The sequence below is a fragment of the Canis lupus genome, chromosome 27 (genome assembly GCF_048164855.1).
Source record: "Canis lupus baileyi chromosome 27, mCanLup2.hap1, whole genome shotgun sequence".
Classification (NCBI taxonomy): domain Eukaryota; kingdom Metazoa; phylum Chordata; class Mammalia; order Carnivora; family Canidae; genus Canis; species Canis lupus.
In genome coordinates this window covers 36375819-36401649 of record NC_132864.1, presented here as the reverse complement: position 1 = coordinate 36401649, position 25831 = coordinate 36375819, and the positions used below count along the sequence as shown (strand labels likewise).

Below are 25831 nucleotides of genomic sequence, written 5' to 3'. Positions count from 1 at the left end.
AATTATTAAAGAAAAATGGTGAAAAAATCTTTTTACTTCTAGGAATGAAAGAACATAGAGGAGTTAAAAAACTGAAAAAAAGAAAAACTACTTTTAAAAAAATTAATTAAATTTGAGAGAGAGAGCATAAGCAGGAGGTACAGAGGGAGAGAGAGAGAGAATCTCAAGCAGACTCTGCACTGAGCACATAGCCCAATGAGAGGGTCAGTCCCCAAACCCAGAGATCATAATCTGAGCTGAAATCTAGACTCAGATGCTCAACCAACGACTGAGCCATCCAGAGACCCCAAGAAAAACTACTTTTTAATAAAAAAGAACCAAAAAGTTTTGTCCTTTTAAGGTGAAAGCATAAGTTAGCCAACTGATTTATTACTGTTATCTATCTGGAGCCACACAATCATAATAAATTCTTGGGCAATCATAATAAATTCATCTCTACAGATTAAAACGGTCCATAAATTACTAATCTCTAAAATTTCTTCCCGTTCTAAATGTCAGTGGAGTAGATTCTGTTCTCATCATTCAATTATAAAAGTTATAATACCATTAGCTACATCAATCTGTCTTACTAAGGGTAGAAAAGGATTAATATTTTAAACAAATTAAACTAATTAAGCTTTGGTAATTTAGGATTGTCACATTATAAAAAATCTAGTTATATGTAACAAGAAAGGAGGATACTACATTGATCATTAAGGACTGTTCACATTAAGACTAGTTTCTGGGGCACCTAGGTGGCTCAGCTGGTTAAGGATCTGCCTTCCACTCAGGTCATGACCCCAGGGTCCTGGAATCAAGACCCTGGTCGGGCTCCTTGCTCAGAGGGGAGCCTGCTTCTCCTTCTAACTCTCTCCCTCTTCCCCTCCTCCTCCTTGCTTGCTCTCATTCCTGGTCTCTCAAATAAATAAATAAAATGTTAAAAAAAAAAAAAAAAGAATAGTTCCTGTTTATGAAATTGGTCATCAACTATGTAAATTTGTAAATCAAGTTCTACTTCCTTCCTGTCAATTTGTCCCTCATCAATTAATCAGTAAATAAACTCAACATAACCAAATATTTTCAAATCACTTCTTATATTCTGTTAAAATGAGCTTTGAGGTAGTTTATCTTTCTTCATAAATTAAATATGTTTTCTTTCATAATTATTACATCTGAAAACCACCTTACACAGTCATGTGAAAAATGGCTTAATCGTCACATTTCTTTTTACAATTTGTCTTTGGGTAATGGCAAAGTTAAATATACATTAGAGCACCAAGTCAAAAACTCTGCAATTATCATAATAACTATGGTTAATGGTATACTGGAACATGAATAAACAAGTGGAATAGAAAAAAATCCAAAAAGAAACTGCATATATAGACACCTGATTTATGACCAAAGAAGGAATACAGAAAAAAAAGAGTTTTTCAATAAATGATACTAGATCAATTGCATACTCACAAAAGAAAAAAAAAATGAACAAGCCCTATTTCACACCATATCAAAAATAAATCCCAAGGCTTTCTAACTATGATTCAAAATCCTGAATGAGGGATCCCTGGGTGGCGCAGCGGTTTGGCGCCTGCCTTTGGCCCAGGGCGCGATCCTGGAGACCCGGGATCGAATCCCACATCGGGCTCCCGGTGCATGGAGCCTGCTTCTCCCTCTGCCTTTGTTTCTGGCTCTCTCTGTCTCTCAGTCTTTCATGAATAAATAAATAAATAAATAAAATCTTTAAAAAAAAAACAAAAAACAAAATCCTGAATGATGGCAGCCCGGGTGGCTCAGTGGTTTAGCGCCATCTTCGGCCCAGGGTGTGATCCTGGAGACTTGGGATCGAGTCCCACGTCGGGCTCCCTGCATGGAGTCTGCTTCTCCTTCTGCCTGTGTCCTTCCCCCTCTCTTTCTCCCCTTCTGTGTCTGTCATAAATAAATAAATAAAATCTTTAAAAAAAAATCCTGAATGATGAAACAAAGAACTGATAAATTTGACTACATAAAAATTAAAATCTTTAAAAAATTTAAATATCCTGTACATGATCCAAAAAATCATTGTAAGCAAAGTTTTAAAAATTAAACTGGGAGAGTATATTTGCAACATCTCACAAATAAAGGACTAATATCACGATCCCTGGGTGGCTCAGTGGTTTGGCGCCTGCCTTTGGCCCGGGGCACGATCCTGGAGTCCCGGGATCGAGTCCCACGTCGGGCTCCCAGCATGGAGCCTGCTTCTCCCTCTGCCTGTGTCTCTGCCTCTCTCTCTCCTCTCTGTGTATTCCCATGAATAAATAAATAAAATCTTTAAAATAAATAAATAAATAAATAAATAAATAAATAAATAAATAAGGACTAATATCCTTAAATTACAAAAAACTCTTAGAAATCAAGGAGTAAAAAACACAGAAAGTGAGCAAAATAGGAATGCCTGGGTGGTTCAGCGGTTAAGCATCTGCCTTAGGCTTTAGGGTGTGATCCTGGAGTCCCAAGATTGAGTCCTGCATCGGGCTCCTTGCATGGAGCCTGCTTCTCCCTCTCTCTCTCTGTGTCTCTCATGAATAACTAAGTAAAATCTTTAAAAAAAGAAAAGTGAGCAAAATAAACAATCACTATAATCAATGCATACACGATACAAAAAAAAGAACCAGTCTAACTCACAATAGGAGAAATGCAAATTAAACAACACTGAGATACATCTCACCTTTCAGAATGGCAAAAATGAGAAGTTATGACACACATTCCTTTGTGAAGGGTGTAAGGGAAACAAACACTCTCGTAAGTTGCTGGTGAGAACAGAGCTGGTATGGCCTTATGAAAGGCATCCAATAATGTCTAACAGAACTACTTAATGCATTTACTGTATATCCAGAAACTCACCTCTAGGAATTTCACCTGAAGACATACCTTTAATAATACAAAAATACACACACATAAGGTTACTCAATGCAGCATTGCCTTTTTTTTTTTTTTTAAGATTATATTTATTTACTTGAGTAAGAGAGTGAGCACAAGCAAGGGGAGAGGGAGAGGGAGAGAGAGAAGCAGACTCCCTGCTGGGAGTGGGACCGATATAGGGCTCGATCCCAGGACTCTGGGGTCATAACCTGAGTGGAAGGCAGATGCTTAACCAACTGAGCCACTCAGGCACCCCTGAAGCATTGTCTTTAATTGCAAAATATTGGACGGATTCCTCGGTGGCTCAGCGGTTTAGCGCCTGCCTTCAGCCCAGGGTGTGATCCTGGAGTCCCAGGATCGAATCCCCCATCGGGCTCCCTGGTTGGAGCCTGCTTCTCCCTCTGCCTATGTCTCTGCCCCCCTCTCTCTGTGTGTTTCTCTTGAATAAATAAATGAAATCTTAAAAAAAAAAATCGCAAAATATTGAAACACCTTGAATGCCCATACACAGAACAGAACTCAAATTATAGTACATCCATACAAAGATACATTAAGCAGAATGAGAAGGCTTGCTATAAATTGGTATAGAGATTTCTAGAATACATTAAGTGATAAAAAGTAAAATGTAGAAACAGATCTAACTATGGCAACTTCTGTGTAACAAAGGGGAAATAACACAATAAATATATATACATGGATCTGATCATTTATGCAAAAAGAAATACAGGAAGTATAAAAACAAAAACCCAACTAGACTGTTCACCTCCTAGGGCTCGGTGGGGACAGAGTAAGAAGGAATGGAGGAGGGGAGTGGAGGGGCACTTCTCTAAACACATCTCCTAAGTCTGACGTGTGTTACTGAACCCTGGTAGTGTTTCACACGCTTGCAGTTAATTAATTAAACAAGGGGGTAGGGGAAACCCTAAAATGGAACACAAGAGGAACAAATGGACCCAACTACATTTCAAATAAAGTAACACAGCCACACAGGATGGAAGATAGACGAAGAATCCAAATATCTTCTGAAAACTGTATTTTGACCATAAATCTTCAAACTCTCAAGCTAAAGACCAAAAATTATATATTCTGAATTCTAGCTGATAGATCTGTTTTTGGCAGTGACATGGTGAGCAATTCTATAACTAGTGCCTACATATTCTAGATTGAGAAAATAAACATAATGAAAGCCAGGTTTCTCACTGTCAGAAGACTGGAATTACAATTAGAGAAAATGAAAAGGCTACTTACTCTAAACTGTATGTCAAATGGACCTGGAAGTAATAGCGTGAACTCACAGGTTTTATTATATATGAAGAGAAACAGACAGAAATTGATACAGATATGCAGGTGTGCACTTGTGTGTGCACCTGCATGTGTGTGCATGTGTCTGTTTCCTCTCTGTCTGCTGAGCAGGCTTAAAAACAACAATATAGGGCAGCCCGGATGGCTCAGCGGTTAGCGTCTGCCTTTGGCCCAGGGTGTGATCCTGGAGACTCGGGATCAAGTCTCATGTCGGGCTCCCTGCATGGAGCCTGCTTCTCCCTCTGCCTGTGTCTCTGCCTCTCTCTCTCTCTCTCTCTCTCTCTCTCTCTCTCTCTCTCTGTGTCTCTCATGAATAAATAAATAAAATCTTTTTAAAAACAACAAGAAACACAATATACTCAAAAGCAACAAGCACAATTAGGTTCCAAAGGCTTTAAGTGCCATCCTCCACTAAAAGGAACAAAGCCTTCATGAAGAAAAGGCTGACTCTAGGACTACGGCTGGAAAACAAAAACTTCTCACGTCAGAAATTGAGGGGTTGCTCAAAAAAGAATAGGAACATACTGAAAGGACACAGGAGCCGGCCTGAAGGTACTCCCACCAAAGCCCCCTGATTCACTAAATAGGGTCAGTCTGAGCATCAAAATAAATGATGCTAACCATCAACAGCCCACTGAATAAGAATCCATTATTCCACACAAACAAACAAATATATAGGTGGGGCAAAAGTGAAAACTCTTTCTTGTAAGTAAAATGCCAGCTACTACATGTAAAAAGAGAATTATAGAATTTGAAAACTACCACTTGACTAAAACCATACTAATATCTGATCCTAGAAAGAATCAAGAATCGCTAAAACTAGGGTGTGAAAGTCTGATGAGAAAGTGGATATTTACAAAGTCTCCAAGTATTTTGAACAAGATACTTTTGAATTACAAAAGGAAACATGATAACCTGATAGCAGAAAAACCAGACACCACCTTAACCAAATTAAGTTAATATCACCAGGAATGGAACAGATTGACACCATGTGCTTCTGGAAATGCTGGACATGTGGCTTCTGTGGGATTTCTGCCAAAAACCCATAACCCAAACCTAATCACAAGGAAACACTGAGAAACCTAAATCTGGAGAACAGTCTACCAAACAAACTAGCCTACATTCCTAGTAACATCAAGGTCACAAAAGACAAAGACTGAAGAACTATTCCAAGTTTAAGAAGAAAAGAAGAGAGTGACAACTAAATGTAACTCATTATCCTGGACTGAAAGCTGGACCTGAAAAAAAAAGTTCTTTTTGCTAAAATGGACATGAGCACAATTGGTGAAAAAAATTTTTTAAAAGAGGTTACTTATTTATTCATGAGGGACAGAGAGAGAGAGAAAGAGAGAGGCAGAGACACAGGCGGAGGGAGAAGCAGGCTCCATGCAGGGAGCCTGATGTGGGACTTGATCCCAGGACTCCAGGATCACGCCCTGAGCTGAAGGCAGCCACTAAACCACTGAGCCACCCAGGGATCCCCAATTGGTGAAATTTAATTAAAGTCTAGAGATGAGATACTAGCATCTTATCAATATTCACTTCCAGATTTGATAATTGTATTATGGTTATAAAGGAGAACATTCTTGTTTTTTAGAAAACGTACAGTGAAATACTCAGCAGTAAAGGAGCATCATCTCTACAACTTACACTCTAACAGTTCAAAAAAAATTTATATACATATATAAATATATGTATGTATGTGTGTATATATGTATGTAGTATGCAAGTATAACGGTAAAATGACTAACCATGATAAAAGGTTAACAGGTAGGAGATCTTAGTAAAGAGCATACTGGAATTCTCTGTCCTAGTTCTTCAACTTTTCAGTTTAAAATTAATTCAAATAAAAAGCTCTTTAAAAATTAATTCTAGGAGCACCTGTGTGGCCCAGTTGGTCAAGCGACTGCCTTTGGCCCGGGTCATGATCTCAGGGTCCTGGGATCAAGCCCTGCAGTGAGTCTGCTTCTCCCTCTCCCTCTGTGCTCTCTCAAGTAAATAAATAAAAATCTTTAAAAAATTGGGCAGCCCAGGTGGCTCAGCGGTTTAGTGCTGCCTTCAGCCCAGCATGTGATCCTGGAGACCCGGGATCAAGTCCCACGTCAGGCTCCCTTATGGAGCCTGCTTCTCCCTCTGCCTGTGTCTCTGCCTCTCTCTCTTTCTCTCTCTCTCTCTGTCTCTCATGAATAAATAAAATCTTTAAAAAAAACAAAAATCTTTAAAAAATTAATTCTAGATAGATTGAGGATCTAAATATAAAATGTAAAATAACAACACTCTTGAGAAAAATATAGGAGACTGTCTTCTTGACCTTGGGATAGGGAAAGATTTTATAAACACACACATACACACCCCTAACCATAAACAAAAGATTAACAAACTGGACTATAGTAACATTAAGAACTTCCATTTATCAAAAGATACCATTAAAGAAGGAGAAAGAGAAGGCACAAAGTGGGAGAACATATGTGCAACACATAAATGACAAAGGGCTCACACCTAGAATAGGCAATGAACTATAAATCAGTACAAAAAAAAAAAAACACACTACTCCACCTTATACCCATTTTGATGGCTACTATTTAAAAAAAAAGTATCGGTAAAGATGTGGAAAAATTGTTGGGAAGAGAATTCCTTAGTAGGAAGGGAAAATGGTGAAGTTGCTGTGGAAAACAGTTATGGAGGCTACTCAAAAAATTGTATGACCTAGAAATTCCATTTCTCAGTATATGCCCAAAAAACTAAAAGCAGGGCTTCTAGGAGATATTTATATATACATGTTCACAAGTGTTATTTACAACAGCCAAAAGTCCATGTGGAAACAATCCAGGTGTCCATTGATGGAAGAAGAGATAAGCAAAATGTGGTATTTACAAACAGTGGAATATTATTCAGTCTTTAAAAAGGTGCCTGGCTGGCTCAGTCAGTGGAGTATGAGACTCTTGGTCTCAGGGTTGTGAGTTTCAGCCCCACACTGGGTGTAGAGATTACCTGAAAAAGGTAAAATCTTTAAAAAAAAGAAGAAGAAGAAACAGCAGCAGCAGCAATTCTGATACATGCTACAGTATAGATGTGAACTCTGAGGACATTATGCTAAGTGAAATAAGCCAGTGGCAAAAAAGACAAATACTGTGTGATTCCATTCATATGAGGTACTTAAACAGAAACAGAAAATACCACAGTAGTTGCCAGGGGCTGGGGAGGGGGATGGGGAGTTGTTTAATAGGGACAGAGTTTGTTTTGCAAGATGAAAAAGTTCTGGAGATGGATGGTGGTGATGGGTGCTCAAGGTGAATGTACTAATAGTACACTTAAAAGTGATTAAGATGAAAAATGTTATGTGTAATCAATCTACCACCAAAAAAAAGCTGAAAAGATAGATAATACAGTAGCAAAATGAGCAACTGATTTGAATAGACACTTCACAAGGAGGATACATAACTGCCCATAAACCATATAAAGGTAAAACATGAAAAGGCGCTTAATCCCATGGATAATAATGCAAATGCAAATTAAAACAACTTCAGACCTCTCCTTGACCAACCACTTCAGCCCCTCCTTGACATAGATGGAAGCTGCAGAGTATGTTCACTCCCACAGAGCCTACTTCTCCCTCTTCCTATGTCTCTCATGAATAAACAAATAAAATCTTTAGAAACAAAAAAAAAAGAGGGATCCCTGGGTGGCTCAGCGGTTTAGCGCCTGCCTTGGGCCCAGGGCCTGATCCTGGAGATCCGGGATCGAGTCCCGTGTTGGGCTCCCTGCATGGAGCCTGCTTCTCCCTCTGCCTGTGTATCTCTCATGAATAAATAAATAAAAATCTTTAAAAGAAAGAAAAGAAAAAAAAAGAAAAGAAAAGAAAAGAAAAGAAAGAAGAAAGAAAAGAAAAGAAAAGAAAAGAGAAAAGAAGAAAAGAAAAAAAAAGAAAAGAAAAGAAAAGAAAAGAAAAGGAAAAGAAAAGAAAAGAAAAGAGAGGCCGACCTTAGGAAAAAAAAAAAAGAAAGAGCATGCAACTCTTGATCTCAGTTGGGGTCATGAGTTTGACCCCAGGCTGGGTGCAGAGGTTACTAAAAATAAATAAATACCCTTTAAAAAAGTTAGAAACAAAACAAAAAAAAACCAACTCTATACTTTCCAACTTCTCTTTACATGAAGCTATTTGCAGGCTGGTATCTTTCCCTATTTCAATGTTTATTACACAATTCTGCAAATACATATGCACTTCCACACATAAATATTCCTCATCAACAACAGTCCAAAAAATGAAATTGATGAAGGGAAGAGATTTTAGCCTACTTTTCAATAACAGATGCAAAATGCAAATCATTTGGTAAAAACCTTCTAGCTAGAGGAGCACCTGGCTGGTTCAGCCAGTAGAACATCCAACTCTTGATCTCAGGGTTGTGACTTCAAGCCCCATGCTGGGTATAGAGATTACTTAATAAAAAAAATAAAATAAAATTTTAAAGAATTTTAAGAGAATGATTAGGAGCACCTGGGTGGCTCAGTTGGTTAAGCATCTGCCTTCAGCTAAGGTCATGATCACAGAGTCCTAGAATTGAGCATCAGGCTCTCTGCTCAGTGGGGAGCCTGCTTTTCTCTCTCGCTCTGCCTGCTGCTCACGCTGTTTGTGCACTCTCTCTCTCAAATAAATAAATAAAATCTTTTTTAAAAAAAGCATGTAGGGGGATCCCTGGGTGGCGCAGTGGTTTGGCGCCTGCCTTTGGCCCAGGGCACGATCCTGGAGACCTGGGATCGAATCTCACGTCGGGCTCCCGGTGCATGGAGCCTGCTTCTCCCTCTGCCTGTGTCTCTGCCTCTCTCTCTCTCTCACTGTGTGCCTATCATAAATTAAAAAAAAAAAAAAAAAAAGCATGTAGGGCAGCTCGGGTGGCTCAATGGTTTAGCGCCATCTTCGGCCCAGGACATGATCCTGGAGACCTGGGATCGAGTCCCACATCGGGCTCCCTGCATGGAGCCTGCTTCTCCTTCTGCCTGTGTCTCTGCCTCTCTCTCTTTTTGTGTCTCTCATGAATAAATAAAAATCTTAAAAAATAAAAATAAAAATAAAAATAAAAAAGAATGTAAAAAAATCCCTTCTACATATAAATGATGAAATAATACAACCAACATATACATGCTTCTAAGTTTCATAAAGCCCAAGTTTCATGTCTGCATCATCAACTCAAAATTTAAGGTTAGTTTTTAAATTTTGTTTTTCAAGTTTCAGAGATGGATTGTTCAATCATATAGTTTACTAATTTTCATACTGGAAAGGTATGCTCACAAATAATCATTGAGTCATGAATTATTTAGGTAGATTCTAACTGAAGTAACTGCTATTTACCAATTCTCATCTATTAACTTTTAGAAAAAAGTATTCTTGGGACAATGAAAAAGTCTATTACTTCTACAAGGATTAACTAGGAACACCTGAGCAGTGTGTGAAACCTGCAAAGTGCAGGCATATATAAGACAATACCTATGCGGCAAATAATCCTCTCTGCTCACTGTGACAGATAACCATATGAAGGCCCCAAACCAGACATCACAGCTACTCAGAAGAATGGAAACTTTTCTTCAAAACTCACTGAACGGCAGTTGTGCTGTATTTTATATTTACAAAAGCTCCAAACAGCAGTGAGGTGCTCTTGTCAAAAAAGTCCTTTCTCCTACACATCAACTAGATCTAGCCTCAAATAACATTTGAAATGAGAGAGGTAAAGAAAGGTATATCCCCATGTCCTGCCACAATAAGAAAATGTTGAATACTGTGCCGTGACAGAAACACACATGTGGCTGTCCACATGAGTGGGTGAGTATGTGTACATGGTGTCTACATGACTAAAAGTGAAAGGCTTCATTTATCTGGTTAATCATCAATGCTTCATCACCGTTACAGAAATTTAATTTGTGGGAAGTGTCCAAATGTTAGAGAAGCACAGTGAAATATGTAAACTTAGGAAAATAAAATAACACTTAAGGTTGTGAGGTCTCCAAAACCTTTTGATCTTTTCAATTTTTCTGTTCATTTTCACTATTCTTTCCTTCTTTGTCTTCTTACTTCAATTTCTATTCAGTGACCTTTTCTTAAATAAAAGCAGTTGCATCAGTCTACATAGTGTTCCCAAATAATTTCACCTGTTCTGGGATCCCTGGGTGGCGCAGCGGTTTAGCGCCTGCCTTTGGCCCAGGGCACGATCCTGGAGACCCGGGATTGAATCCCACGTCGGGCTCCCGGTGCATGGAGCCTGCTTTCCCTCTGCCTATGTCTCTGCCTCTCTCTCTTTCTCTCTCTGTGTGACTATCATAAATAAAAATTAAAATTAAAAAAAAAAATCACCTGTTCTAAGACCTTCCTCACTACACACACACACACACACACACAACCTACTTAAATGAGCCAAAAAAGAAAAGCCAAATCTGTGGACAGCTGGCATGTTCTGGCACACAGCAGGTGTACAGTTGTTTTGCTTTACAATGAAAAAGTACTCACTGTTAAAAACCAAACTACCATCAACTTCAGATATAGGCCTCTGAAGATCTGACATGCCTGCTCAGGGCACACTTCATAGTAAACCTTCAAAGACCCTGACTGCCACTGATGAGGACACAACAGAAGGAAAGCAGTAGAACGCATCTAATGCCAGTGTTTCAACTTGTTCTTCCAGTCACACAAATAACAGTTCACCCAGTCACACAGGCACTCTGCTCTGAAGACGCCCCCAGCAAGTGAGTAACCAGTTAGGTCAGAAAATGCCAGCTATCTTACACAAAAGAGTGGTAGCACTGTCATCAAGGAAGTAATTCAGGGTGTTGATTCTGACTAATGGAAGTAGGGCAAAGGTCTATTCCTGGTACCATGCTCTGGGCCATAGGAGGACACCCAGCAGCTTATCAAAGCTGTAGCAAGGAAAAAATCTGGGGGCACCTCCAAGCCTATGGAGTAAGTCTGGGTTTAGTTTTGGCAACCCTGGAACAGAAAAACCAGCATTTCCACCTAGATCTTTCAACACATATAAGGAAGTCCCTCATCAGCTGTTCTTTGAGGCGCTTCTTAAAATAATTAAGCCACGATCTATCAAAGCCCTGCCTGAACAAAAGGCTTTTGAATGGATCATGTTTCAAGCAGTGCTTTGTTTCTCCCTATCAGACTAGCACAAACTCTACAGGTTTTCTCCACAAAGTTTCTACTCAAAATACAAAATTCCCTGGAAAACAAGACTCTGTATCCCTATGCAATATATCCAATATCTGACCAGCAGAGAGATGGCCCGGAGTCATCTTGTCCCTTGGACAGTCCAAACCAACAGAGACACTGAGAGCACCCAAAGGAAAAGACTCTTCTCTTCAAAAATCAGTCCTGAGCTGGTAAAAGTTCCTAGAGATAATCAATAAAAATGCTACTACAAGGGAACCTGGGTGGCTCAGCTGGTGAAGCATCTACCTTCAGCTCATGTCATGAACCCCCCCGCATTGAGCTCCCTGCTCCTCCAGGAACCTGCTTCTCCCTCTCCCTCTGCCTGCCACTCTCCCTGCTGGTGCTCTCTCTGTCAAATAAATATTAAAAAAAAAAAAAAAAAAAAAAAAGCCAGATGCCTGGGTGGTGGCTCAGCAGTTGAGTGTCTGCCTTAGGCTCAGGACATGATCCTGGGATACGGGATCAAGTCCCACATCGGGCTCCCTGCATGGAGTCTGCTTCTCTCTCTGCCAGTGTCTCTACTTCTCTCTCTCTGTGTCTCTCATGAATAAATAAATAAAATCTTAAAAGAAAAAAATACTACTACCTGTCATTTACAAAGCACCTGCCGTGTGCCAGACTGTCTGCTAACCACTTGACCATGAAGCACACACATACAAAGCCTGGATCTGTCTGCTCCTGAAGCCCACAGTCACTATTCTGTACCAACAAGAACTAAACCAGCCTCAAAAAGAGTGTAAGGAAACCAGTTATGCTCTAACTAAATTAATATCAGTTCTGACAACTGATCCTGTATTAATTCCACTAAAATTGGGTGATATCAGTAAGTTTATGGTGTACAAGGCGGTGGAATGGGAATAAAAAAACCCTATCTAGGGGTTTCAGGAATGTTATTGTTGGTCGTCCTTTAAGACCTAGCACACATGCTCTTTCATAAAACCTTCCCAGGCTAGAAACAATGTTTTCCTGAAACTCTTACGCTGCTCTCCTGGCTCTCCCAGGAAATCTGACTTTTTTGCATGTATTTTGAATTATGCGCACAGGTGACAATCTCTACCCGTTATACCACAAGTCTGAAGACAGACTCTACCTCCAGCTCACACTAGCATAAGACCCTGCCACAAGGCAAGTGCTCAGTGATATATTTGTTTCATGAACAAGTCTACTATGTGGTTTCATTTATAAAGCCAGACCAAACACACCAAGTCTACCACACTGTTGAACTCTCTGAAGACTGTGTGTTCCCAGCACCAGCAGAGGGCGAACCCTGAATAATGTTTATTTAATAAATCAAACATCATATTAAGATTCACTCATCCTAAAATCCATCACATATTCAAACACCGCCACATTAATACCTTTGACAATGATGCTGTTGTTCCAGTTTTTATGACTTTGCCTCCTGTAGATGCTGAAGAGCTGTTTTCAGGTTTAGTTTTTTCTACTGTTTGCGTTTTGCTTATCCCAGACACTTTAGGCACTGAGCCAACACTCCTGCTTGCTTTCTTCATTCTGGGTTGCCTCTTCGTGATGCATTTACAAGCAAATCTGTGGAAAGAAATGTCATTATACTGAGAACACAAGTAGAAGAAAGTTCTTTAGAAATTTGTTTCTGAAAAATTTTACCATGCAATACATAAAAATGTCTGAAAGCTAGATGTTGATACAGAAAATAAAAGGCTGAAAAGCTCTTAGACTTGTTAATCAGAATATACTCCACATATAAGTCTTTCTCCTTGAACATTACTAGCTTGAAACTATTTTGTGCATTCTAGTTCAGTCATTAAAAGGAGTACCCTAGGGGCAACCTGGGTGGCTCAGTCAGTTAAGTATCCAACTCCGGATTTTGGCTGGGATCGAGGGGTCCTGAGATCGAGCCCCCATCCAACTCCACACTGAGCCTGAAGCCTGCTTAAGATTCATTCTCTCTCTCTCTCTCTCTCTGCCCCCCCTCCACTCGCAGGGGCTTGTATGTGTGCACATGTGCTCTCTAAAAAACAAAAACAAAACAAAATAAAAATTCTAGATTTCTAATGGAACTGGCTAAATACAATACAGCATACATTATTTTTAGCATTTAATGAAGCACTAACCATCCTGGTATTTGAGAATTAGCCATTTTGCAGATATTTAAGGATGATAGTATTTTCCAAACTATCTGGTATAGTCCTAATTTCAAATATATGTTGTAATAGCCTCATACAAGCCAGGAGAACATCCCAGAAACTCCAACATTCAGGACCTAAATATATTTCCCAGCATATCTCTTTTATCAGGAGGCAGCATCAAAATTCCTTATCAGAGGGGATCCATGGGTGGCTCAGCAGTTTACTGCCTGCCTTCCGCCCAGGGTGTGATCCTGGAGACCGGGGATCGAGTCCCCTGTCAGGCTCCCTGCATGGAGCCTGCCTGTGTCTCTGCCTCTCTCTCTCTCTCATGAATAAATAAATAAAGTCTTTAAAAAAAATCCTTATCAGAACATAAACTTCAATTTTTTGGGTTCAGAAAACAAGGCCATCTATATACTCATAAGGAATGTGACAAGTCTACCACCTAAGCAACTTGTGCTTGATTTCATAGCTTAGAGGACTCAGAAGAACACTGCAGCACACAAAACTGCACCCATATAAACCCTTAAATATATCTTTACTAACTATGCTAGAAAAACAAACCCTACAGTAATATCAAGTTTGGAAAGATGTCATGGGCCAGGTTGGCTTTCACAAAAATGAAACCCTATTTGAAGGTAAGAAAGTTTGTGTATGATGATTCTGAGAAACAACAATGAGCACAAAAAGAGGCTGTTGTATTCTGTGAATATTTCTACACACTAATAAAAATAAACTTACTGAATAACATTTTGGAAAAGAAAAGGCTTGTCCCAATACCCTTAATAGCCTTAATGAATACTTTATCTAGACTGAGCTCGAACACTCCAGATTTATCTTGCCTTGACATAATACAAACTGTACCAACTGGTTTGGTGGCAAGAACAGTAAGACAGGGTGAAGGGGGGCTCTGCTCCACCCTCAACATGATAAGGCCTTTGAGCTAAAAGAACGCTGTTATTAACAGCAACCACAACACAGCGAAACCTCAGCAGCAAGTGTACGCTTTTCTCACCTACAGAATGAAGGAATGACACTGGATCTATCGCTAACTCAAAGTACTGTGGAAAAATCAAATTCCTCAGAACCTTTCCTTCAGTTTCTCACTCTTTTTACCAGCTCTTTTCTAAGTCTCCTATCTTTTAGATAGCTCCCTGAGGTTTCTTTGTTCTCTTCTCCAAATTCCACGCCCACAATCCTTTCTACACCACTCAGACCCTCTACCATTCTCTGCCAACTCATCCAGCTCCTGCTAAATGAACTTTTCCTGGACAAGTACCATCTAATAAAACTTACTGCAATAATGAAAATGTTCTATGTCTATCTGTGCTATCCAATACAGTAACCATTAGTCACTTGTGTCTACTGAGCACTGAAAATGTGGCTGGTGTGACTGAGGAACTGCATTTTCAATTTTATTTAACTGGTTTAACTGATTTATTTAACTGATTTAAACTTAAAGGTACATGGTAACTACCACACTGAACAATGTAACAGACTGTCCCTTTCCTGCTACTACCTCTTAAAACCTAATGAATTACCACTTTCTACCCAATAGGATGGCTATAATCAGAAAGATAGAGGGGTGCCTGATTGGCTCAGTCAGTGGAGAGTTCAACTCTTGATCTCAGGATTGTAAATTCAAGCCCCACGTTGGGCACAGAAATTACTTTAAAAAAATTTCTTTTTAAAAGATGGTAACAAATGTTGGAAAGGATTTGCAGTAAATAAAACCCTCACATGCAGCTAGAAGGAATATAAAATGTTGCAGCCACTTTGGAAAACAGCCTAGCAGTTTCTCAAATGGTTAAACCATAGAGTTACCATATGATCCAGCAATTCTACTCCTGGATTTATAAGCCCATGAGAAATGAAAACATTTGTCCACACACAAACTTTTTTTTTTTTTTAATTTATTCATTTGAGAGAGAGACAGAGAGAACACAAGCAAGGGGAGAGGCAGAGGGAGAGGGAGAAGCAGAAGCAGACTCCCCCCACTGAGCTGGGAGCTTGACATGGGGCTCGATTCCAGGACCTGGATATCACAACCTGGGCCGAAGGCAGATGCTCAACTATCTGAGCCATCCAGGTGCCCATCACACACAAACTTATATACAAACGTCTACAGACACATTATTTATAATAGCCACAAAATTGGAAACAACCCAAACAACATTTAAATTACTTTTTACTTATCAACATGTATTTGTTACTGGATACTGGATACATATTACTATGTACTGGATACATATTACTATCAACCTATTTGTGTTTATATGCCTTCTGCATACAAGATAACTTTTTGTTTCAATTCCACATGTCTACCAATTGATGAATGGATAAACAAAATGTGGTATATCCATCCAACAGAATATTATTTGGGCATAAAAAAGAAACGAACTACCAATACATAGTACAACCCTGAAAATATTAAACAGATTAAAAAAAAACAGACACAAGGAATCATGTAGTGCATGATTCCATTTATACATATTGCCCAGAATAGACAAATTCATAGAGACAAAGTAGATTAGGGGTTGTCAGAGGCTAGGGTAGCAGGAATAGATACTGACTGCTAATGGATACAAAATTTCTTTTTTGGAATGAAACATTCTATAATTAGATTGTGGTAATGGTTGTAAACTCTGAATATACTGAAAACCACTCAATTTTACACTTTAAAGTGGGTGAATTGTAAAGCACATGAACTGTATCTTAATAAAGTGGTTACAAAAACCAAAATAAAAACTACCTGGGGAGCCTAGCTGGCTCAGCTGGAAGAGCACGTGACTCCTGATGTTGGGGCTGAGTTCAAACCCCAAGTTGGGTGTACAGGTTACTTAAAAATAAAATCTTAAAAAAAAATCAAACCTAAAGAACATCAGACAAGGACTTGTAGAAAGCAAATCCCAATATTATAAAATACCCAAAAAGATAAAGAGAACTACAGTTTTACAAAGATCAGAGAGAAGACAAGCAGACAGCCAAAAACTTTAAAAATGCTGAGATATACACTGGTCCAAGAGACTGGCAGCTTAGATCTTAGATCTCAAACCACTGGTTCTCACCCACATTGGAACCAAAGCTCCCTTTCTCTAAACAAATATGTAAATACATCTTTGTTACTGAAGTGAAATCCAAAACTAACCTATTTATTAAATACAAACAAGTACTTTCTAAAAATATCTACATAATTTGGCATAAAAAATAAAAACAAAAAACATAAAAAATAAAAGTAATTTGTAAGTAAAACAAATGTGAATTTCAATATATGAATTTTCAAGCAAGACCATATGAGGAATAAGAGTCAGAAATCTATACCTTTAAGTTAAATGCTTGTGAATTTGACTACAAAGTCTTGACTTGGACACTTGATAGTACTCTAACTGAGATACCATGCCATCTATCATACATGCTATCAACCATGTGATTTTCTAAAAGGATGAATCACTAAAAGGATGGTTAATTTTTGACTGAGCCATGGAATGCAGATATTTGGTTAAATTATTCTGGGTATAAGGTCGTCTCTTTTTGTTTTAATAAGATCCGTAATTTTTATTTTACTTTTTTTAAAGATTTTATTTATTTATTCATGAGAGACACAGAGGGAGAGAGGCAGAGACGCAGGGAGAGGGAGAAGTAGGCTCCATGCAGGGAGCCCGACATGGAACTCGATCCCAGGTCCCCAGGATCAGGTCCTGGGCTGAAGGCAGCGCTAAACCGCTGAGCCACCCAGGCTGCCCTTTACTTTTTGTTTTTGTTTGTGTGTATGTGTTGTGTAAGGATGTTTCTGAATGAGATTAACATTTGAATTCATAGAGATTCCTGACTCACTGAGTTGGGATGCTGGTCTTTTCCCATCTTTGGACTCTACCTGAAAAACTGGCTCTTCTTGGGTCTCAAGTCCACCAACTTTCAGGCTTGGATTTACACTGTCAACTCTCCTGGTTCTCAGACCTTCAGACTCAGACTGGAACTTACTATTGGCTCTCCTAGGTCTCGAGCTTGCTGACTGCAGATCCTGATACTTCTCAGCTTCCATGATCATGTGAGTCAACTCCTTATAATAAATCTCTTTATGTGTGTGTGTGTGTGTGTGTGTGTGTGTGTGTGTGTGTGTCTAGGTCCTACTGGTTCTGCTCCTCTGGACAACCCTGACTAATCCATTTGGTAAAGCTGAGAAGAAAACAATTTCTCCTCAATGCCTACAGTAACTGCATTCCTGGAAAATTCCATCTATACCAAAACTCCACTTAAAAAAAATGCCTTCTTTGTATAAAATGGAATTAAATTTCTAGGCTCAGTAATAAACAATTTTTTTTCTATCTACATAAATTATTCAGCAAGATATTCCAAAGTTGTAGCAGATCACAGGAAAGTTTGATTTTATGGAACCAACACTTCAATGAGTCTAAAATTCCATGCCCCTACCTACTACATTTCAAAAGCAACCACCAACCATTGAGATCATGGAAAGTTTCCATGATTTTCTAAAATGAGCCCTATCTAAGGGCAAAGATCCTCAAAAACAGATTCTAATTCACCAGATCTTGGCCCCTACCTGGTTAAGAAGGAGGAATTGCTGGCCCTGCCTAGAAAGCCTTGAGTCCCCTGAGCACTGGAGCAACTACAGAGTGGAGGGAAAGGATGAGCACAGTTCACAGCACTTCAAGTACCTGAAAGTTGAAAAAAGGGGTGTGGTGTAAGTAACTACTATCCCTTCCCCAATCCTGCTCAGGGCTGTCATTAGCACCTGTCATTACCTCTAGTCCAGAGAAGTCAAAGTTTGAGAGGAATAAAAAGTAGCTCTCCTCACAATAACAGTATGGATCCTGTCTCCCTATACATACTAAGAATAATCTCAAGCTACAATAAATATAGGAAGTATGTCAGATGTATTCCTCAAATAATATTTCTTTAAAACATCAACACTGATGCACTGCCTCCAAAACAGGGAACGGCACCAAAGGCCTTGAGCTTCTCTCACAGGACAGACTGTGTCCCAGCTGTGCTGTACCTGGAACAGTCCACTAAATCCTCTCAAGAGCCCATATAGGCACTGACAGAGGCTCAGAGAATATAACTCACTCTCCCTGGGTTACCATTCTTCAGGGACAGTAGACTGAATCCAAACCCCACACCCTGCCTGCCTCTCCATACGGTCCCCAGTGCAACCATACACAAGAACTTCAGAAATGTGCAGTTTTCATTGCAACAAATACTTCACAAGATATGAACAAACTATAACACTAAAACTATACTGCTCAATCTGCCCCTTCTAGATTTATCCATTTATCATTTGAGCCAGTGCTGATATACTTGACCAAATTTTTTTTCATTTTGAAGGTACTAATTGTCATGTTATTTAATATAAAATCTATCTTTTTTAGAGCAGAAAATTTATCACCAGTTCTAAATATGTATTAAGTTTCAGTTGCAAAAATAAAATTCTTAGCTATAATCATATTGATTTATAGATACCTACTACTTTTTCAATTAAAATAATAATTTGTTAGGCCTGGGCAGAGACATAACTGCCCTCATTTTACAGAAATAATCCTGCACTTAGAAGACAGCAATCTGGGTGGCTAGAACTCTCACCAGGATGTCCCTGTACTTGGATTCCCCAGGACAGGATTTACAGCTCCAGGAGCCCTGCCTAAAGCTAATTACACATCCACAGCCACACAGGAAGCTTGAATTTCCTTTACATCTACGAGGAAATCACATAATTAAAACCTACAGAAGAGGGCAGCCCGGGTGGCTCAGCGGTTTAGCACCGCCTTCAACCCCAAGCCTGATCCTGGAGACCTGGGATGGAGTTCCATGTCGGGCTCCCTACATGGAGCCGGCTTCCCCCCCTGCCTGTGTCTCTGCCTCTGCTTCTGTCTCTGCCTCTCTCTGTGTCTCTCATGAATAAATAAAATCTTAAAAACAACAACAACAACAACAAAAAACAAAGGGCCATCTCTTACCTGCCAGATATAGTAGACAAAATACTACTTAAAAGTCAAACCACAGGGATCCCTGGGTGGCACGGCGGTTTGGCGCCTGCCTTTGGCCCAGGGCGCGATCCTGAAGACCCGGGATCGAATCCCGCGTCAGGCTCCCTGCATGGAGCCTGCTTCTCCCTCTGCCTGTGTCTCTGCCTCTCTCTCTCTGTGTGACTATCATGAATAAATAAATAAATAAAATCTTTAAAAAAAAAAAAAAAAGTCAAACCACAGGAGGGCCTGGCTGGCTCAATTGGTAGAGCATTCAACTCTTGGTCTCAGGGTTGTGAGTTCAAGCCCCATGTTGGGGCGTAGAGATTACTTGGAGAAAAAAAAAAAAATCAAACCACAGACTCTTAAAAATGGTAAATATTTTGGAGGCCATTTATAGGAAATCTTGCATGCAACACCACTGACAAGAAATCTTTTAGTTACAAGCATCTACTGTTGGAGGAAACTGACCACTAAAAAGTTATGAAGCAAGTCATTATTTACTCAATGTTCACTGATTACTTACTCTGTACCATGGGAAATGCCAGTTCTCTAGGATACTAGTCAGACAAGACATAAATAAATACGTGAATAAAGATAATTAAAACAAAACACCTATTTTCAAGGAGTTCATAGTTTAGTAGAAGAAACAAGATACATAAACAGTGAAGAAGACCCCATCCCTCATAAATTCTACTGAAAAAACAAGATAAGTAGATAAACAAAGTACAATGGCCATAGAAAGAGCTAGTCCTTGGTTCCACCTCTGGGGAACCGGGTGGGAACCTCACAGAAGTGTGAGAAAGCATAAGCTCACCTGAAGGACTCTAAGAATGTGGGTCTGGCTAGAACACAGAAATGTCAAAAGGGCTAGTGGGGAAGGGCCCAGCAGGCCAGTCAAGCCCTGGCCTTTGTCCAATACAGGATGGCAAACTACAGACTAAAGTCAGTGCAGCCCTAACTTGGATTTGTAGTTCCTAAAGATGAACCCAGCACTGTTGTGGAGGATGGGCTGAAAGGACATAATATGGTGGTGGGGCTCAGGCATGAGAATGCCTCATTGGCATCTCCTTCCCTGTCACTTCTTTCCTCTGATTTGACTCCAAGTTCTCTTCACTCAAAAGTACCACTCTTGGGGCACCTGGGTGACCCAGTCGGTTAAACATTAGACTCTTGATTTCAGCTTAGGTCATGATCTCAGGGTTGTGAGATGGAGCTCCTAGTTGGGTTCCGCTCAGTGCAGAGTCTGGTTGTCCCTCTCCCTCTGTTCCTCCTCCTGGCTCTCTCTCATAAATAAATAAAATCTTGAAAGAAAAAAAAAAAAAAAAAACCTCATAGCCCACAGCTCTCCCAGGATCTGAAGACCACCACGGTGCTACTGTACACCTGCCTTTCTTCCACAATGGCTCCATGAATCTCCAGCCACACCTCCAGATTCAGCACCATTTGTCCATCAGCATTGGACACGCTCAGGCCCTTGGAAATGGACACGGATGCTACACAGATCTGGTCTGGCAAGCAGAGCTCAGTGTGACTATCCTCTTGATCTAGACACTGAGCTCCTCTTAAAGAAAAACTGCTTTTCTAGGAGCTACCAGAGGCACACTAAGTTCACAGTTACCTAATACTCACCTGTCTTTTTCACACAGTCACTAAGCTGCTTTTTCTCTTTTTTCCCCTAACATTTTATTACAAAAATTTCCAAACACACAGAAATACTGATGAAATTGTAAACACCTCACTGCTTTCCTTTTCATAGTTGTGTAATTTATATTCTGAAAAATTTACATCTATATCTGATCAAACTTTCATTTAGCTCAAGGCTTCAGCATTTAGGATACCTTAAAATTCTGACTTTGACTTAAAACCCACAGTTCTCTCTCAAACAAGTGCTGTCTTTAACCTAAGTCACAGGTCCACCCAGGATCCCCATTTTCAATACAAGGACGTTGGATTCTAAGGAATCTCGAAGGTACCTTCTGACCCCAAAACCCTTCTAACTTAGTAAAATTCATGGAACTGATGACAATGTCACGTAGGTCAGAGCCATGACAAGGCTCCCTCCGGGTCTCAGAAACAGTAGCAGAGTACTGAACTAATATCAGCAAAGCTAGGTTCAAGCTCTGACTTTGCCATATAAGCTGTGTGACTGCAGGCAGATCTCTTCGTCTCTGTATCTTTGCAACTCTGTTTCCTCTCTTCTAAGAAGGGTTGATAAAATCTAACTATGGAGTTCTTGGACAAAATAACATGTATAGACAAATTTAAAGGACAAAAATCCTGATACACTCATTCCAGGGGAATTCACTTCTCCAACACACAGAAGTCAGAAACACAGTGCAACAACCCAAGATCAGGGGTGGCACTTTATCTCAGTGATTCAGAAACCACCCACCTATGAAGAGCACACCGATCAAGTTTCAAAAATAATGCCAAAGGACCTTGAAATTTTACCTTAACTGTCATGATACTGCATCATGAAGGATACACCCTGCATGGAGAATACTGACACTGTCTTGGGAACTGCCGGAGAGCTGAGGCCCCTCCCTCAGCAAGAAGCACCTTCAGCCCTGGCAGCATGTGGGACAGGAATTTGATGGCAACTCCAGAGTCATCCTCTATCTCTTCCTCCTCTACAGTCACACCAGGATCTTAACACTGTCACTACTTTTTCCTTTGAACACCTCCTAATCACCTCTAATTAGAACCTCTTTTTCTCCTATTATACAAAATGTATTGCTATTTAAAACTATTTAAATTTGTTATTTAATTGATACTTTAAAAAATCTGTGCTCCTTTAAAACAATCAGGATCCCAGAGACTGCTCTACTTTGCACTAACAAATCTGTATCCACAGGCAAGCTACCCAACCTCTCTGAAATCTCAGTTTCCTCATAGAGAAAATGGGCTGCTGATGCTACCTCCCTTATAAGGATGTTGAGAGGATTAAATGAAGTAATGAACCTAAACTGCTTAGCAGAGTGACAGCCCATGGTAAAGATGGGATAAATGTGAGCTATCATAATGTAGAGAAGAACACACTGCATGCCCTAAGTATGACTAATGCCTTATTAAAGTAAAAGCAGTGATTCAAAAGACACTTTGTAAGAGAAACCCTTTATAAGGAATGACTAAAGACTGTTTATACTCACTACTTAAATTATATACCATTGCACATAGATGTCAACAAACACTTGCCTCTGGTTTTCTCCCACTGAAAATTATATATCAGGAAATATTGAAAATATATGGTAGAGAGTTCACTAGAATGATAATCAAGAAACCTGAACTGTCGTCACAAGCCTGACAAGTTTGCATGACCTTGATAAGTCATGCTAAATTCTGTGAGCCTTGTTTATAAGGCAAGGAGAATGGATTAGGATCTTTCAGAAATCCAAAAATTCTTTTTTAATATTTTATTTATTTATTCATGAGAGACACAGAGAGAGAGAGAGGCAGAGACACAGGCAGAGGGAGAAGCAGGCTCCAGGCAGGGAGCCTGACATGGGACTCAATCCCAGATCCCCAGGATCACACCCCGGGCCAAAGGCAGCGCTAAACCACTGGGCCACCGGGGCTGCCCAGAAATCCAAAAATTTTATTCCATAATTTATACCATTCAGAACCAGGAATCAAAACTACTTTTAAAAAGGAAACTGCTGATTAGCTATGATTTTTTTTATGCCTATAAATATCCCACTAAAAAATCCAAAAAGGTTTTCAACCCCAACTATCTAAATACATTTCTTTCTCTTATTTCACAAACTCCATATTTGAAATGGAGGGATCATATTAAAATTGTAAATTAAGTACAGACTTAAAACACTGAGGAAAAAGCATCATACAGTCAAGGGAAAACTGAAATTTAGGAAACTAGCCACACTGGAGTCAGTAACTACATGTTACTAAATGAATCAAAACCAAAAACCAATCTGAAAATACCACGTGGCCTACAAAAACCAAATAGAATGCCGAAAACAAATTCAATAAGAAACGTTTTAATTAGATAAGTCCTAATGCAACAGACTGATACAACTCTGAATTCCTCAACACATACATGTTTCTAACCCTTCTTTCCTGAATTATGACACATGCTGAAAAAAGTACATTTAAATGTACACATTTTATGGACCTCGAGTGAGAGTCCATTGAAAAAGTCAAGGCTTACTCAGAGGAAAAGCGTGAGCCCTGTCACATGTGCAAGTGGGCGTGTAAGCAAGATACATGAAACAGAGAGAGGAAGGAAAGAAGCCTCGGTGAAATGTCTTTGGATATACAATTCTCTGCTTAGTCTGAATCCACATACAAAAGTCCATTACTGGCCAAAATACAATGCTTACTAAGCAGCTGACAATTATAATGCCTACTGACAATTTTCAAATGTTTATTTTATTGTAACACAATATCTTCTCATTTTTAACACCGATTTTAAAAAGCTTTTTTACTTATTTAAGTAATCTCTACACCCAACGTGGGCTTGAACTCACAACCCAGATCAAGAGTCACATGGTCTTCTGACTGAGCCAGCCAGGTGCCCCACACCGATTTTATTTCATGCCTAAAATCAGGGTGTGATTATCAACTAATGTACATGTTTAATATGGTAGTTTGTCTTGTTATGATATTGTTTCCAGAAATCAATGACCCACATTACGATTTACTGAGGGAGAAATGTGGCATTCAGATCCACCTTTCCTCTACTTCCACTTTCAACCCTGAGAAGGAAACAACTTTGCCCCAGTGTCCTCTCCTTAGCGTAGGGGTATACCACCCTTGAACACCCCTTTGGTCACAGAAGAAGAGAAAAACAGTTTCCTCTCTGATTTCCCCTCACTTCCCCTCCCAGCTTTCTCCTTTCCATCTGGCCATGCTCTGCAGAGGGGGCATCGAAAGGACAAAGGCTATACTGACCAGCCATGCCCAAGTGAATACTGAAGTTAGCCATAAGGAGTTGACAGCAAGAAGGGCAAACAGCCCAAAAGGAAGGTCAAGGGCCAAGTCAGACTGCAGTGGAATGTGATAAAAAATTGAGGAGATGAAGGATAAAGACCTTTCCAAACTTTAGCTTCATTAAAGGGAGAGTCATGAGGTGGTAGAGATACTTTGTTGGTGTTGCTGGTGTTTAAATATAAGCAGCTGGGCAGCCCCAGTGGCGCAGCGGTTTAGCGCTGCCTGCAGCCCAGGGTGTGATCCTGGAGACCTGGGATCGAGTCCCATGTTGGGCTTCCTGCATGGAGCCTGCTTCTCCCTCTGCCTCTCTCTCTCTCTCTCTCTCTCTCTCTCTGAATAAATAAATAAATAAAAATCTTTAAAAAAAATAATAAATATAAGCAGCTGCCTGGAGACCATCAGCCATCAGCTGGCCAACAAGAAAGGCCAGCACTAAAAAAAATAAAAAATAAAAAAAAAAGAAAAGAAAAGAAAAGAAAAAAGAAAAGAAAAGAAAGGCCAGCACTGCACCAGCACACCTGATTCTCATCATCAGCCTACATGGCTGGAAAGGAGGAAGAAACTGGGGTCAGGGAGGTAAATAGCTTGCCCAAAGTCTGAGCTCTTCTCATTAAACCACAGCTGCTGATAGGATACTAAGGAGTTAATTATCAGCAACAAAAATTCAAAGGCACAACTCTATGTCCATTTGGTTTCGGCCAGAGAGAAGCCCACTAGTATTAACTTATGATTTCTATGACTCTACAAGATTTAACACAAGGAAATCTTTAGAAACTAGAAGCTCCCTGGATTTTTCAAACTTAGAACCATAAATCTTCTCCTTTTTATTGCTTGCCAGATAAAAAAAACAACAACAAAATTTTATTCATTTATTCATGAGAGACACAGAGAGAGAGAGAGGCAGAGACACAGGCAGAGGGAGAAGTAGGCTCCATGCAAGGAGCCTGATGTGGGACTCGATCCCGGGACTCCCACGCCCTGGGCCAAAGGCAGATGCCAAACCGCTGAGCCACCCAGGGACTCCCCCCAAAAAAATTTTTTTAAACTCCAGTTAGTTAACATACAGTGTAATATTAGTTTCAGGTATACAATATAGTGATTCAACTCTTCCATACATCACCCAGTGCTCATCACAAGTGCACTACTTCATCACCATCACCTATTGAACACCCCCTCACACACCCATAACCATCAGTTTGTTCTCTAGAGTTTAGCGTCTGTTCTTGGTTTGCCTCTCTCTTTTCAAAAAAACCTAATCTTATACCAAGACTTCTTCAGATCCATTTCTGGAGATTTCTCTTTTTTAATATAAACTGCTGAAAGGCCGTTAAACTGACAATACTTAACATTCCAGACAAGTGAGAAGGCTGGAAAAGGACAGCCTAAAAGAATTTCTGGCTACAGTACACAAA

The 25831-nt window shown here is 39.8% G+C and overlaps 1 protein-coding gene across 9 annotated transcripts in view; it reads right to left on the bottom strand.

Annotated features, from left to right (window-relative positions):
- Positions 1 to 25831, bottom strand: part of SPECC1L (sperm antigen with calponin homology and coiled-coil domains 1 like) — a 140593-nt gene that overhangs the window by 95937 nt on the left and 18825 nt on the right. For 8 of the 9 annotated variants that reach the window (XM_072803403.1, XM_072803412.1, XM_072803404.1 and 5 more), the window contains one exon: positions 12736 to 12925. In XM_072803403.1, coding sequence (XP_072659504.1) covers positions 12736 to 12888 — 153 coding nt within the window. In that variant the 5' untranslated portion in view covers positions 12889 to 12925. Of the gene's footprint in view, positions 1 to 12735; positions 12926 to 18046; positions 18162 to 25831 lie in introns of all 9 variants that reach the window. The other variant, XM_072803410.1, reaches the window with a different exon arrangement.